Source organism: Lepisma saccharinum, chromosome 11 (assembly GCF_977018435.1).
Source record: "Lepisma saccharinum chromosome 11, izLepSacc3.1, whole genome shotgun sequence".
In the NCBI taxonomy this organism is placed as follows: Eukaryota; Metazoa; Arthropoda; class Insecta; order Zygentoma; family Lepismatidae; genus Lepisma; species Lepisma saccharinum.
Genome location: NC_139239.1, coordinates 60,450,567 through 60,463,384, shown reverse-complemented (window position 1 = coordinate 60,463,384; position 12,818 = coordinate 60,450,567). Strand labels below are relative to the sequence as shown.

The following is a 12,818-nucleotide window of genomic DNA, read 5'->3' as shown; positions in this document are numbered from 1 at the left end:
AGCAGCAATTGAAAAGGTGGAAGGTCAGTCTGTCACTATTTTTGAAGTTATTGAAACAATAAACAGTTTGAAAACAAATATCACTTCTAAGTCTAAAGACTGTTTTCTCTCATCATCAATAAGAACTATACTTTCTAAATTAGAAAATGATGACTGAGTCTGAAGTTGCTAACTTTCGCCAATATGTTCACATATTTCACGAAACTGCAGTCGAATATTTAAATAAGTGGACTGTGCCGTTAGATAAATTGCATGACTTGAGGTGGGTAATTCTTGGAGTGATTTCCCGCTGGGAGCAAATAGAAAAGACTGTGAAGTTTCTTCACAATGCTGCCGTCATTCAAGATTGACGAAACTGCTCTGTATGATGAATTCATTTGCGTAAAACAGTCTGTGACCCCTGATAAGTTGAATGTTTGGAGGTTATAAGATGACCACAATGAAAAAACCTTGGACGAAAAGTCCCTGCGCAGCTTCCCCTTCCTCCCTTCAGCTCGGGCCATAAGGAATCATGGTCCACTCTCCCTTTCCCCTCCACGTGGGAGAACGGTGAACAGGAGTCGCGGGTCTGCGCAGGTTTCTTTCCTTGTGGTTCCACTATAGCAAAAATGTCAGCAGATGGACGCTGGTTGGAAATAATTTCGCATTTCAATGCCAGTGATATACCCTGCTCAAACTGGTAGAGTATCTTCTGTGCTTACGCCGAACAAATGTGCCGACGGAGCGAGTGTTTTCCATCATGAACAATATTTGGACAAGTGAAAAGACCAATTTCTCAGTGAACACATTAAAAGCTATCTTAATCACAAGAGTTAACTTTGACCTCACTTGTGTGAACTTCTACAAAATGCTGTGCGACAACAAAGACCATAACTCGGAGAAATATCTGTGAATTGATGTGTGTGTTACTGTTGTGCAAGGTTTGGCCAATCAGATGTTGAACATAACTCTTGTCATTATCAGTCTTGTAATTGTGACGAGAACTTTCTGGTACCCCTGGCAACCTTGAGCACGCCGATGCCCTGCAGCGTTTTCCTCGATGTCGATGGATCTGGATGTTGCTAAGGTATAGAACGTAGACCATATGAGGTTATACGCATAGACAAACCAGGTTATATGCTACACACACACACACACACACACACACACACACACACACACACACACACACACATATATATATATATATATATATATATATATATGGTGGCCGCGGTGGCTCAGTCGGTAACGCGTCTGACTACCATGCTCAAGGTCCCGGGTTCGATCCCCGGCCGGTTCAAATCCGGGAACTTTTCTAACGGTGGAAGCGGCCCCGGCGCCTACCCAGCGTCGAATAACATGGGTACCTGGGGGAAACCCTGGGGGGTAAAGGCGGTCAGGGGCGTGATACTGATCACATCACCCCCATTCACGACCGGATCAAGAAAGTGTGGGGCGATACCCCCACACCCCCTATACGCCTTCATGGTGTGGTGCTATGCACAGGGGAATACTTTACTTTACTTTTTTTTTTACTTTATATATATATATATATATATATATATATATATATATATATATATATATATATACACAGGGTGTTGCAAAATACCTGTTACAACGCTTGGGAGGTGATTCGACAAGTAAAAACAAGGAAAAAATGCCATGTGAAAAAATGTCGAAATCGGCACCGTTTTCGAGTGACAGGCGTGCGAAAATCGCCTCACACCATGTTTAAAACACAATAACTCAAGAAGGAAGAAAGATATCAATGTCGGAATAAAATAATACAAACAAAATCGTACCTGGCGAATACAATGGTGCATCAATTGAGGCCCAGTGTAAATTGCGCAAGGGGACTCTCAAAGACAGTGGGGAATCCCCTGATGGAAAATACAAGAAATTTACTACTATCTTCTACATAATGTTGAGATCGGAATGTAGTCAGTAAAAAATGACGACGTATGTCCACATGTCCCACTACTGCTGGGACACCGTCCCACACCCGGGAAATAGGAAAATAACTGCAAATCTCCTGTTGTACACGGTTCACATTGCGGTACGAAGATGAAAAATAAACAATTTGTCGCATGTCTCACTACTGCTGGGACACCATCCCAAATGGAAAAAAATACGGGAAAATCATAAAAAAACGTTTTCAATCCCTTAATGTTGACACACTACTTTGCAGTACGAGAAACAAAAGTTAAACAATGTCGTCAGGCTGTACATATACATATACTACAAGAGAGCTCCCCAAAGAAAGTGGGTAATCCTCGAAGGCATGTAACATTTCCAGGCACAGCACATCTGGAAGGGATTCCACTGAGAAGCGCACAACCTCCGCACATGCAGATCAACGGTATGAAGTACAGCGATATCCAGCATCTTCACTCGCACCTTTCACTAAAGGACACTATGCGGTGCTGATAGGGGATCACAAACACCGGTATACTCAGAGACGTTGTTGAAAATGTCCGCCATTGACTTCAAGACAAAGATGGCATCGGCGAAGCACTGATTGTCTGGTACGCGCAAATACCTCTGGCATGTCAACAATTGTACCAGCAGCGGCACTAACACGAGCAACGAGATCCTCAGCACTTTCCACAGGAGTTTCATACACGAGCCTTTTCATTTGTTCCCACACAAAGAAATCCAGTGGTGTGAGGTCGGGGGAACGAGGTGGACACGGTAAAGGTCCACCCCTGCCAATCCAACGATCGCCGAAAATATCGTTGAGTAAGACTCTGGCTCCCCGGTCGAAATGTGCGGGGGCGCCGTCGTGTTGAAACCTAATACGTTGTCTACCTGCCAGTGGCACGTTTTCCAAAAGTTCAGGTAATACGTCATGTAGAAACACCCGATAATTTCCACCACACAAAGTAGAGGGCAAAATGTACGGGCCTATCAAGTGGTCACCTACTACGCCACACCACACATTCACTGCGAACCTATGTTGATGATGGCGCACAATGATTGCATGCGGATTGTCCATATCCCAGACGTGGCTGTTGTGGCTATTGAACATGCCGTCCCTGGTGAATATTGCCTCATCGGTCCACAAAACTCTTGTTGGGAAATCTGGAATGGCAAGAGTTTGTTGCACGTACCATTGGCAGAAATCCATGCGTAGGGGAAAGTCCGTGGGCAGTATGTGGTGCACCTTATGCAATTTGTATGGGTGCAATCCCTCCTCCTGAAGAACGCGGAACACATTGCTATGGTGGGTTTGTTGAGTACGAGCAATGACACGTGTGCTGGTGTCAGGACGGTCTCGTATCGCGTCCAACAACTCGTCTGCAAATTGCAGTCCGCACAGTGCGGGGTCTTCCACAATCACACCAACGGGGTAGTAGAGATCCAGTTTCACGCAGTCGAGCATCAAGTCTTTGAAAGAGTGCATGTGTTGGTAACCGCCTATTGGGAAAACGTTCGTGATACGAACGCCGTGCTTCACGGCTGTTTAGGTTTGCCTCTCCATAAACGAGATGCATATCAGCAAGCTCGTGGGTAGAGTACTCCACCATTGTCCTGTTCGAGAACTGCCCAGCAACAGGGGCACTTTCCCTCCGAGTGACGGATCAGAACTACCGTGATTAGCACCCACGTAATGTCACACAGGTGTCCACGCAGTTGTTGCAAACCGAGAAAGAACACGGGAATACGTAATCTACGTACAATATTCCTTGGCGCAATTCAACCACACACACACGCCAGACTAAACTCTACGCTGCGAGACGCAGAACAAGACAGGAAAAACAACGGTCGACTACACTCTCTACGTAGTATCCACCAACACTAATACGTAACAGGTGACCTACGCTCACAGCGCCTCTAGTGGGGCTTTCTGTATCAATTAGCTGAAATCAATCTGAGCGTAATTTGACGGCATAGCGTCATTTTCGAGTGAATTTCCTATTTCCCGAGTGTGGGACGGTGTCCCAGCAGTAGTGGGACATGTGGACATACGTCGTCATTTTTTACTGCCTACATTCCGATCTCAACATTATGTAGAAAATAGTAGTAAATTTCTTGTATTTTCCATCAGGGGATTCCCCACTTTCTTTGAGAGTCCCCTTGCGCAATTTACACTGGGCCTCAATTGCTGCACCATTGTATTCGTCAGGCACGACTTTCTTTGTATTCTTTTAATCCGACATTGATATCTTTCTTCCTTCTTGAGTTATTGTGCTTTACACATGGTGTGAGGCGATTTTCGCACGCCTGTCACTCGCAAACGGTGCCGATTTCGACATTTTTTCAGATGGCATTTTTTCCTTGTTTTTACTTGTCGAATCACCTCCCAAGCGTTGTAACAGGTATTTTGCAACACCCTGTATATAAAAAATTCAATCTGCTTTTTTTCAAATTTCCAGACGTGACCCCCGGTTTTTTACAACAGATTCGTGATTAGGAGGCCAAAATTAGTTAGTATATCGAAAATTAACAAAATCTATAATCTTTAACTTTCTCTATATTGTGAATTCGCTCCTTATTTTCGTTGAAAATACATTATTTCACCTAAAGAAATGTTCCGCAATGCAGAATAGTACGTTAACAATGTAAAAAAGTGTGAAATAAATGATTTATAGGTGTCTCACCTATAGTAAAGTAGTAATAATCGGGTAACAATAGTATAAGCCGGAGACGGATTTCTTAAAATTTACAGGAGAAAGATGAGAAAGTACTTACGGAATTGCCTTCTTGAGAACTTTCTGAAGCCGGGGAAATTGTTTTTTCGAATCGTGCAACTTATTTGGCCTGTAAATAAGGTATTTTTTATCATTCCTGCATCTCCGTTGTACGATAGCTCGTGCCGTCGACTACGTGAATCAAATGTTCCGTGCGTTCGATCATGTAACCCCCTGTCAGTGTAGCAACCACGCGGTAGTTTTACAAGATGACGTGTGAGCGGTTTTTTTTTTTCAATTTAAGGTAAGATTCCTTTTCCTAAGGAATACGTGTCATATATCGTTGGAAATCTTATTTTATAAGAAATTCAACAACGTAAATCCCAAAGCAAGGAAACATTTCCTGAAGGAGTGAATCGAGAAAAACCGATGTTGTCCGGATATGCGTAATTGAACGTACTGAGGAATTTTTTAGATGATGAAGCACATATTTAGGGGTGAAATGAGTGCTAATGGAACCTAACCTAACAGGCCTAACCTAACCTCGTAGGCATACCTCGACCCCGTGAATGGATAGTGGGGCTATCGTGAACAGAAAGTGTAAAAAGAAAAAGGTACTTACCCGAAGAGATGCCGGGTGCCGCACCACGATCGCGCACCGCGAACGCAAAGAAGCAATCACCATGCAGATAAGGACGTAAAGTAGAGTCTAGCCTCAATTTTCGCTTAAAAACCTTTTGTGAATAGTTTGTGCGGCATTTATCGGTTCATAAGTTTGGAAACACTACACATCAGCTGACGATACTGCATATCAGCTGACGATACTGCATATCAGCTAACGACAGACAACGTGAGTCAAGATTTGCCCGCCGAATTAGCAACGACCAATAAATGATTATAATGTTAAAAATAATGCTTTTTCCATGGAAAAAGAAGTGATCCCCAGCTTGAAAAATATTCCGGTATGCATATGAGGTAAGTAGCAATGATTTTTATTTGAAAATAAACGAGTTTAACGTGTCTTCGGCTTATACTACTGTTACCATATTCCTTTTTAACAGTTTTTAAAATAAATTGTTGGTCAAAGCTGTGACATCACTCACCTTCATTATCTCAATTCGGTGATTGTACTTGTTTAATAACGCCATTATTGTTATCCTAGCAAAAGTACCAACTTTTAAATGATTTGCGGTAGCTTATCCACAGTTTACAAACCCCTTGAACATTGAATTCCGGAAACTCATGCGAAAGAAATGAGCAATTCTACATCTTTGTTTAGGAAAGCAGTCTCGGCTTTCGGGATTACGAAGATTATTTTTCTAAATCGTCATCATTCTGTAACTTGAGCTTTATAATCCACAGTATATTATTTCTAATCCGAATCATCTTGCACGTTAAGCATCTAGATGTAAACATTATTCAAACTTATTCTGGTCATGAGTTATAGATCCAACATGGCGTCGGCAGATGATGCTGATGTCAAGTCGGTTAAAAAAAAGTAGCTGATCGCACACCCTGCCCAACACCCTCCGTCTTCAGATGAGACGTAAAAAAAAAGGATAAACTGTTGTGGATAGATTCATTGGCTTTATTTTACTTCGCTTTTATGCCACTTTTGGCTAATTACATAGATGGGGATGGGTGATGATATGATGAAATTGATGATTGGACACTCACTCCATGCCCAGGTCGGTATTCGAATCCGGGACCCCTGGCGTCGTAGCGCGATGTGCTAACCCCTCCGTCACGGGAACCGGCAAGAAACGGTTGTGCTGGACAATCACCCATCTGGTGGATTGATTCCGAAGATATAATAATAAATTGTCAATAACATAATAACTGATTATTATCTCTGTTGTTCAATTTTGTCAAGACCCTGATGCCCCTACAAAAAAGAAATATCGCACAAAATCAAGTTCATACAAATCAAAATTTCTGGGCCAAAGTAGATGGGATGCGTTTCAATCTTGTGTTGCAACAACCTCTTGTCAATCACGTTGATTCATTAAACAGAAATCGGCGACGTAAATGAGAAGGAAAGATACACAATCGTGTTGCATTAACCTACCTGATTTCGTTACAATTCTCCGACGAGCTTTGAGGCTTGTCATTGAGGTGGCAGTACCGCCTGGATACAAGCTTGCCCGTTTCCACATCCTTGCAGACGGGGGTTCGCTGTCGCCTCCCACCCCCACAGCTCTTGGAGCAGGGTCCCCAGTCGTCCATCTCCCAGCGGTATCGGAGCTCCTTATCTTCAGCTGTCGATACGGTGTACGAGACGTCCACTGAGACCACGTTCGTACGTTTGAGGGAATGTACCTGTCGAACGAGAGAATTCAGAAATGAAGTATCAATGGAAAACAGATTTCCAGATTCTAAATGGAGAATTCGAAGAGGTGTAGTTACCTCGCAAAGATATCCACAAGGAAATGCAACCTTAATGTATTACACGCGAAGTCCACATTGGATTATCGCGCGGCAAGCTGATCGTGTAAGAGGGCGTTGGGCGTTCTCCCCATCAGACTGTTGGTCTGCGCAGGTGCCACTTGACTGTCTTGCACACAGAAACCGTGGTGGGTGACCTAAGCTTTAAGAAAGCCGCACTGCAAGATGATGCGTGTAATGATTAGAAAGCTAATTTTTGCGTATTTGCCCTTTTTTTATTCCTTTGCAGCAAAACGTAAGTTTTAATGTTTTAAATTTGTGTCATGTTGTTTCGAACTTAACAACGCGTTTAAAGTGGGATCCGAACCACTATGTGCCTCCACCGATCATCGAACCCAAGACCCCTTGATTACAAGGCAACGACGCTACCACTGCACCATAGTACCTGTACCGAAAATGTATATTAGATTGGAGGAGTGGCAGGTGTCCTTCGGGTGAACTCATCAGCAGCAGTAGTGATCTGGAGGGTGGGGGAGGTGATAAATATGGGGCAGGTCTTACACCTAGGTTTTGTTACACCTGTAGGCTGGGAGATGTTGGCGTAAGGTACTTGAACCCAATATGGCCTATTTGCTGTTTCCAAGTAGTTACATGGTGAATTCAACAGATAACGTTAGTATGTCATTTAGACTGTCCGAATGACGCGATTGAACCTGTTGGTTGTACCTATGGTGCTGCAACTTCAGGACAATGAAGCGAAATAGCTGGACCTTGTGATTGTGTTCTATGTGATCTAATATTGCATATGGAAGTTATTACTTACTGCATCTTCCAAGTGATAGGTGTTTATTTATATCTCTAGTCCATATTATGGTAGCTCATAATTTGTACTTTACAACAATGTACTTAGTTTAGACTTCGGATTAAAGTTCTGTTTAAAACGAACGAAAAACGAACATTATGTAAGGTGGACTCAATATGGGTACATAGGAATATATCGTAAAGGACGTGTGGAAGTGACATTTGTTACTCTTATGTTCACGTAGTGTGTCTGGGAATCACTAAGGATGATGAAGGACATTTCATTTGCCCAGACTGTGATGTGCTATCCATGGTCTTCTGGTGACAAGTTATGACACGTCACTTCCTTGTTTATTGATTTGTAAACAAAGTTATTTCTTTGTATAATCTCATTATGTCGTTTTGTAAATAAAACGTAAGTGTATGAATATACTTATCTACCTATAAAAACGACATTGTGGTACTTTCTTTACAATTTCTGTTGCATTTTTTGATGTGAAAGAACTAAATACTGGGTGTCCCACTTAAAAGTAGTACGCCTAACATTCATTCTGGCGTTCACAAATAAATGGGTGGAATCAGATTAATGTAGTTGCCTACACTGAAATATCGCATTACTTGAAGTCACACGTAATTGTTGAATATTGTTGAGTTGCGTTCGACAGTTTAAAAGTGATTGTTTGCGGAGATTGTTGTGCAAAAATTTGCGGAGAAATGGTGCAGTTTGCAATTGAACACCGGATATATATTTATATATATATATATTATATGAATTTTACATAAAGACAGGGTCCATTAAAGAGACTAAAGAAATATTTGTGGTGAAATACGTCGGTATGAAGCCTCCCACAACCAATGCAATTCAAAAGATGTATAACAAATGGAGGACTACAGGATCCGTTAGTAATGTTTTGAAGAAGAAGCGTCCCACAGTGAAGACCCCGGTGGTAATGGACAGAATTCGCAGTAACATATTGAGAAGCCCCAAGAAATCGATACAAAAATTATCTCAACAAGTTGGTGTATCCCGCACAACATGCCATCGTGTACTAAAAGAGCTCCATTTCCGACCATTTCGTGTGACCGTAGTGCATGAATTGAAAGAACCAGGCAAAGCTAAACGAGTTACTTATTGCAACTGGATGTTATCTTCGATTGCTGATGGTTAGTTGGATCCTATGCTCTTCTTCACGACAGATGAAGCTTGGTTTCATCTTTCTGGTTACATCAACTCACAGAATTGTAGATTTTGGTCACAGGATAACCCACACGCCGTGCATGAGGAACCTCTTCACCCAGAGAAGATAGGCGTTTGGTGTGCAGTGTCGGGAGCACTCATTATCGGACCAATTTTCTTTGAAGAGACTATCAACAGCGAAAGATATCTGCGGATATTTGAGTCGTTCTATGCACAGTTAACGGAAAATGAAAAAAGACACGGCGTCTTTCAACAAGATGGTGCCACTGCCCACAACTCCAACCAGAGTATGACGCGTATAAGTTAAGTGTTTCCCGAAAACAGGCTTGTCAGCAAAAACCTTTGGCCTCCGCGATCGCCGGACTTAACATCTTGTGATTTTTATTTATGGGGAGCTCTGAAAGGAAAAGTGTACGCTAATAACCCTCATACGATAGACCAACTGAAAGAGAACATCACAAACGAGATAAATAACATCTCCCCTGAAGAATTACGACGTGTTTCTCAGAACATTGTACTGCGAGCGCAGCGATGCCTGGATGCTGGTGGATGGCACTTTCAGCATTTGTTATAAAACAGACAGTTTTACAGTTTTACACAGTAAGTGTACCTAACCTAACATAAGATGTGAAAATGTAATTATATGATGACACATGTCTTGAAACTCTGCAGTATTTACATATGAAAGAACAATTCAACTAGTATGAAAAGCAGTCAGTGAGTCGTACCACTTTTAAGTGGGACACCCGATATATTACTAGGTCATATTGGGTACATAATCAGTGCGGCTGCAAACTGTGAGACATTGCGCAGACTGCGCAGACTGCGCAGAGCCATCCAGAACAAACGGAGAGGCATGCTGTCTTCGGGCATTGTCTTGCTTCATAAAAATGCCCGACTGCATGTTGCTGGGCCAGCGCAAGACCTTCTTCAACGATTCCACTGGGAAGTGTTTGTTCACTACACCCCTGTCCTGGCACTGAGTGATTTCCACCTTTCCCGGCGATGAAGAAGTGGTTGGGAGGACGGCGCTTCCACACCAATGAGGAGGAGCTTCAGGACATCGTGCAGACCTGTCTCAACAGACAGGCGGCACCTTTCTTTGCAGAGGGTATTGGAAAGCTGGTGCATCGGTACGATAAATGTCTGAATCTTCTTGGTGATTACGTGAAAAGTAGATTATACGTGTATGTAACTTTTGTCAATAAACCCATTTTGCTATTCACTGTGGTTTTGATTTCATGCCCTATCGGAGGTTGAAAAAAATAGCCCTCGTAATTTGCATAACTATATACTTAACATTAATTCTTACAGGACAAAAAACTGTTTCTTTTATAGTTAACGTATAAACTGTAAGCTTAAATGTAACCCTACTTGAAATAATAATAATAATAATAATATTTGCTGTAACTTGTAGCCTGTAAGTCACAGAAAACAATATATTTTGTTGTAAAATATCGCTACAATTTTACCATTCGAATTTCATTAACTATTTCCAGAAATCTCAGGGGGTTGCGGACGCCCTTGGGTAATGTGCTTCCTTTGATGTGCTTCGGAGGGGGACAAATGTCTTCCCCCTCCCCAAGTTGGCTCCTATGGGGAGGGGGTCACTATCAAATTCTGCTAAGTTAAAACAAAAATCCGAACATGCACTTACCAGAAGCACCACCTCATTCAAAAGTGGACCCTGTGAGGTCAACGTGTCCGTATCAGAATTCCCGACGTGGTGGAACAAGGCACCTTCGACCACAACTGAGGTCGCCTCATCCTCAGACTCAGGGTCTGCAGCGAGCGAGTAGAGGTGATGCCTCCTGTTCTTCAGTTTCAATGTAACCGGAGCGGATCGTCTGCATTCCACGTGGATATGTCGAGCGCCACGTGGTAACACCGTTACACGTGTTAGAGCTGAAAAGAAGAAAAAAAACATTGCTGTGTATCAAACATGTAAACTGAGACAATTCCACATAGCTCAGCTACCAACGTAGCAAAGGGACCCTAGGTTCGAATTCAAAGTAAGAAAGACACTGTTGATGTTGGAAAAATTACAGCGAAAATTAAGAAATCTGAAAACTAGATATGAAAGTAATTGACAAACCTCGAAAAAATTCAGTGTAGTAACTGACTTTTTTAATCTAAAAAAAAATGTAGAGCATTGGCACGGTGTGCCTGAGAATGTTCGAGTCCTGGTCGAGCCTGAATTTTCAGTTTAAATTTCTACGTGTCACGTATGTACCACCAAATAGAATATTTGAATTCAATATTATTAGCTATATTATAACACACATAATACAGCGTGATTAGAAAAGATAGACTCAATTTCGTACTGCTATATTTCCTGAATACATCGTATGTGAATGACCTACATAACATTTGAGGGAGGAGGTCCTAAAGTTTCAAATTAATTTGATTATACTCACTGCTCGCTCTACGGGTTGACTTGCGTGGGCAACGCACAAAAAAAACTGTTCAATTGGTATCACGTTCTCCTCTGATATATTAGGTTTGCTGGGCTGGGCATTTACACAGCCGGCCTATTTGCTCAAATTGGCCATTCCAACGACAAGTGCTTTTCCTTGTTGGAGGCTCAATGTTGAAACGAAAACGAAACGCACGCTGCACGGCAGTTGCTACTAAGTTTTAATGAACTAACGAAAGAAAAAAAACCTTATTCTGCATAGTAGCCATTCTGCTCTCAACTGACGCTGTTGCGCGGCTGTGCGCTTGGCGAGCGCTCTAGCGGCGGTATTTGAAACTTTAGGACCTCCTCTTTTAAGTGTTATGTAGATTATTCACTAGCGATGTGTAGTTCAGGAAATATAGCCGTACGAAATTTGAGTCCATCTTTTTTTAATTACGCTGTATTTTCCTCACCTCCTCGGCGGAATGGTTATTACAGCGCGCTACGACGCAAGGGGTCCGGGTTCAAACCCTGGCCTGGACATTGATGTTCTTCGTGCGTGTCCTTTCATCCTCGCGATTAATCAAAAGTGGCGAAGAACGACGCTAAGTAAAAAACAAATCAAGGCCAGAGTTCTAAATATGGTGGCGGGTCAGTACATTCTTCTCGGTCTCTTGTCGATAAGTTTCGGACATCAACCGGATGTCTTCGCGCGGACGCCATAGTTGTAGGCTGACAACAAGCCGTTAAAGGAAGTTGAGATTGTGTCATATGGGAAAGGAACGAATGGGCGTGCAGCAGTAGGATGTAAACTACGATCAGGGCTAAATAATCTTTCACGGATCTCTCTTCATCAATTTCCTCGAGATCTAGGGCACCAAAATTATTGCATTCAAGCTGTCAGGCGTGAAAACTGGAAGCCCATTAGCAGTAGTAGATTCCGCAGTAATCACAACCGAAGTGAAAAAAAAAAAAAACGGGAGCGGGAAAAAATCCCGTCCCAACCCCGACTTTGGGAAAATCTAAGTAATAGTGTTGAAAAGTGTTTATTCCCTATGTATTTTTTGTACCGTAAGTGTCCGAATTTTTTTTGAAATTAGCAGTTTTTATTCCAGAAATGCAAAATCAATCATCACCTGGAGATGAAATTGTGTATAATTAAAAATTTTCAGTGTAGGGTAATTTTGAATATTTTCCGTCCCGAAAATCTCCCAATCTAATCGGTAATATTTTTTTCCCGTCTTCAACATCAGGATTTTCAAAATTTCCCGTCCCGACCAAAAAGTTTGCGTCCCGCACCCCCTGGTAACCACTTCATCAAAGGTAGAAGTGAAATCATTCAAATATCGATTTTCTCTTTCTGTTTTAGTGATATGAGCAAAAATTTACTTTTCATTTCAAACGATGTTCGGTAATAGAC

At 42.2% G+C, this 12,818-nt stretch overlaps 1 protein-coding gene across 1 annotated transcript in view; it reads right to left on the bottom strand.

Annotated features, from left to right (window-relative positions):
* The window catches only part of LOC145995052 (A disintegrin and metalloproteinase with thrombospondin motifs 3-like), a 101,169-nt gene that overhangs the window by 21,061 nt on the left and 67,290 nt on the right, over positions 1–12,818 (bottom strand). The window contains exons 12-13 of the mRNA XM_083131583.1: positions 10,658–10,905; positions 6,685–6,935 (exon numbers count right to left, since the gene is read on the bottom strand). Coding sequence (XP_082987709.1) covers positions 6,685–6,935; positions 10,658–10,905 — 499 coding nt within the window. The remainder of the gene's footprint in view (positions 1–6,684; positions 6,936–10,657; positions 10,906–12,818) is intronic.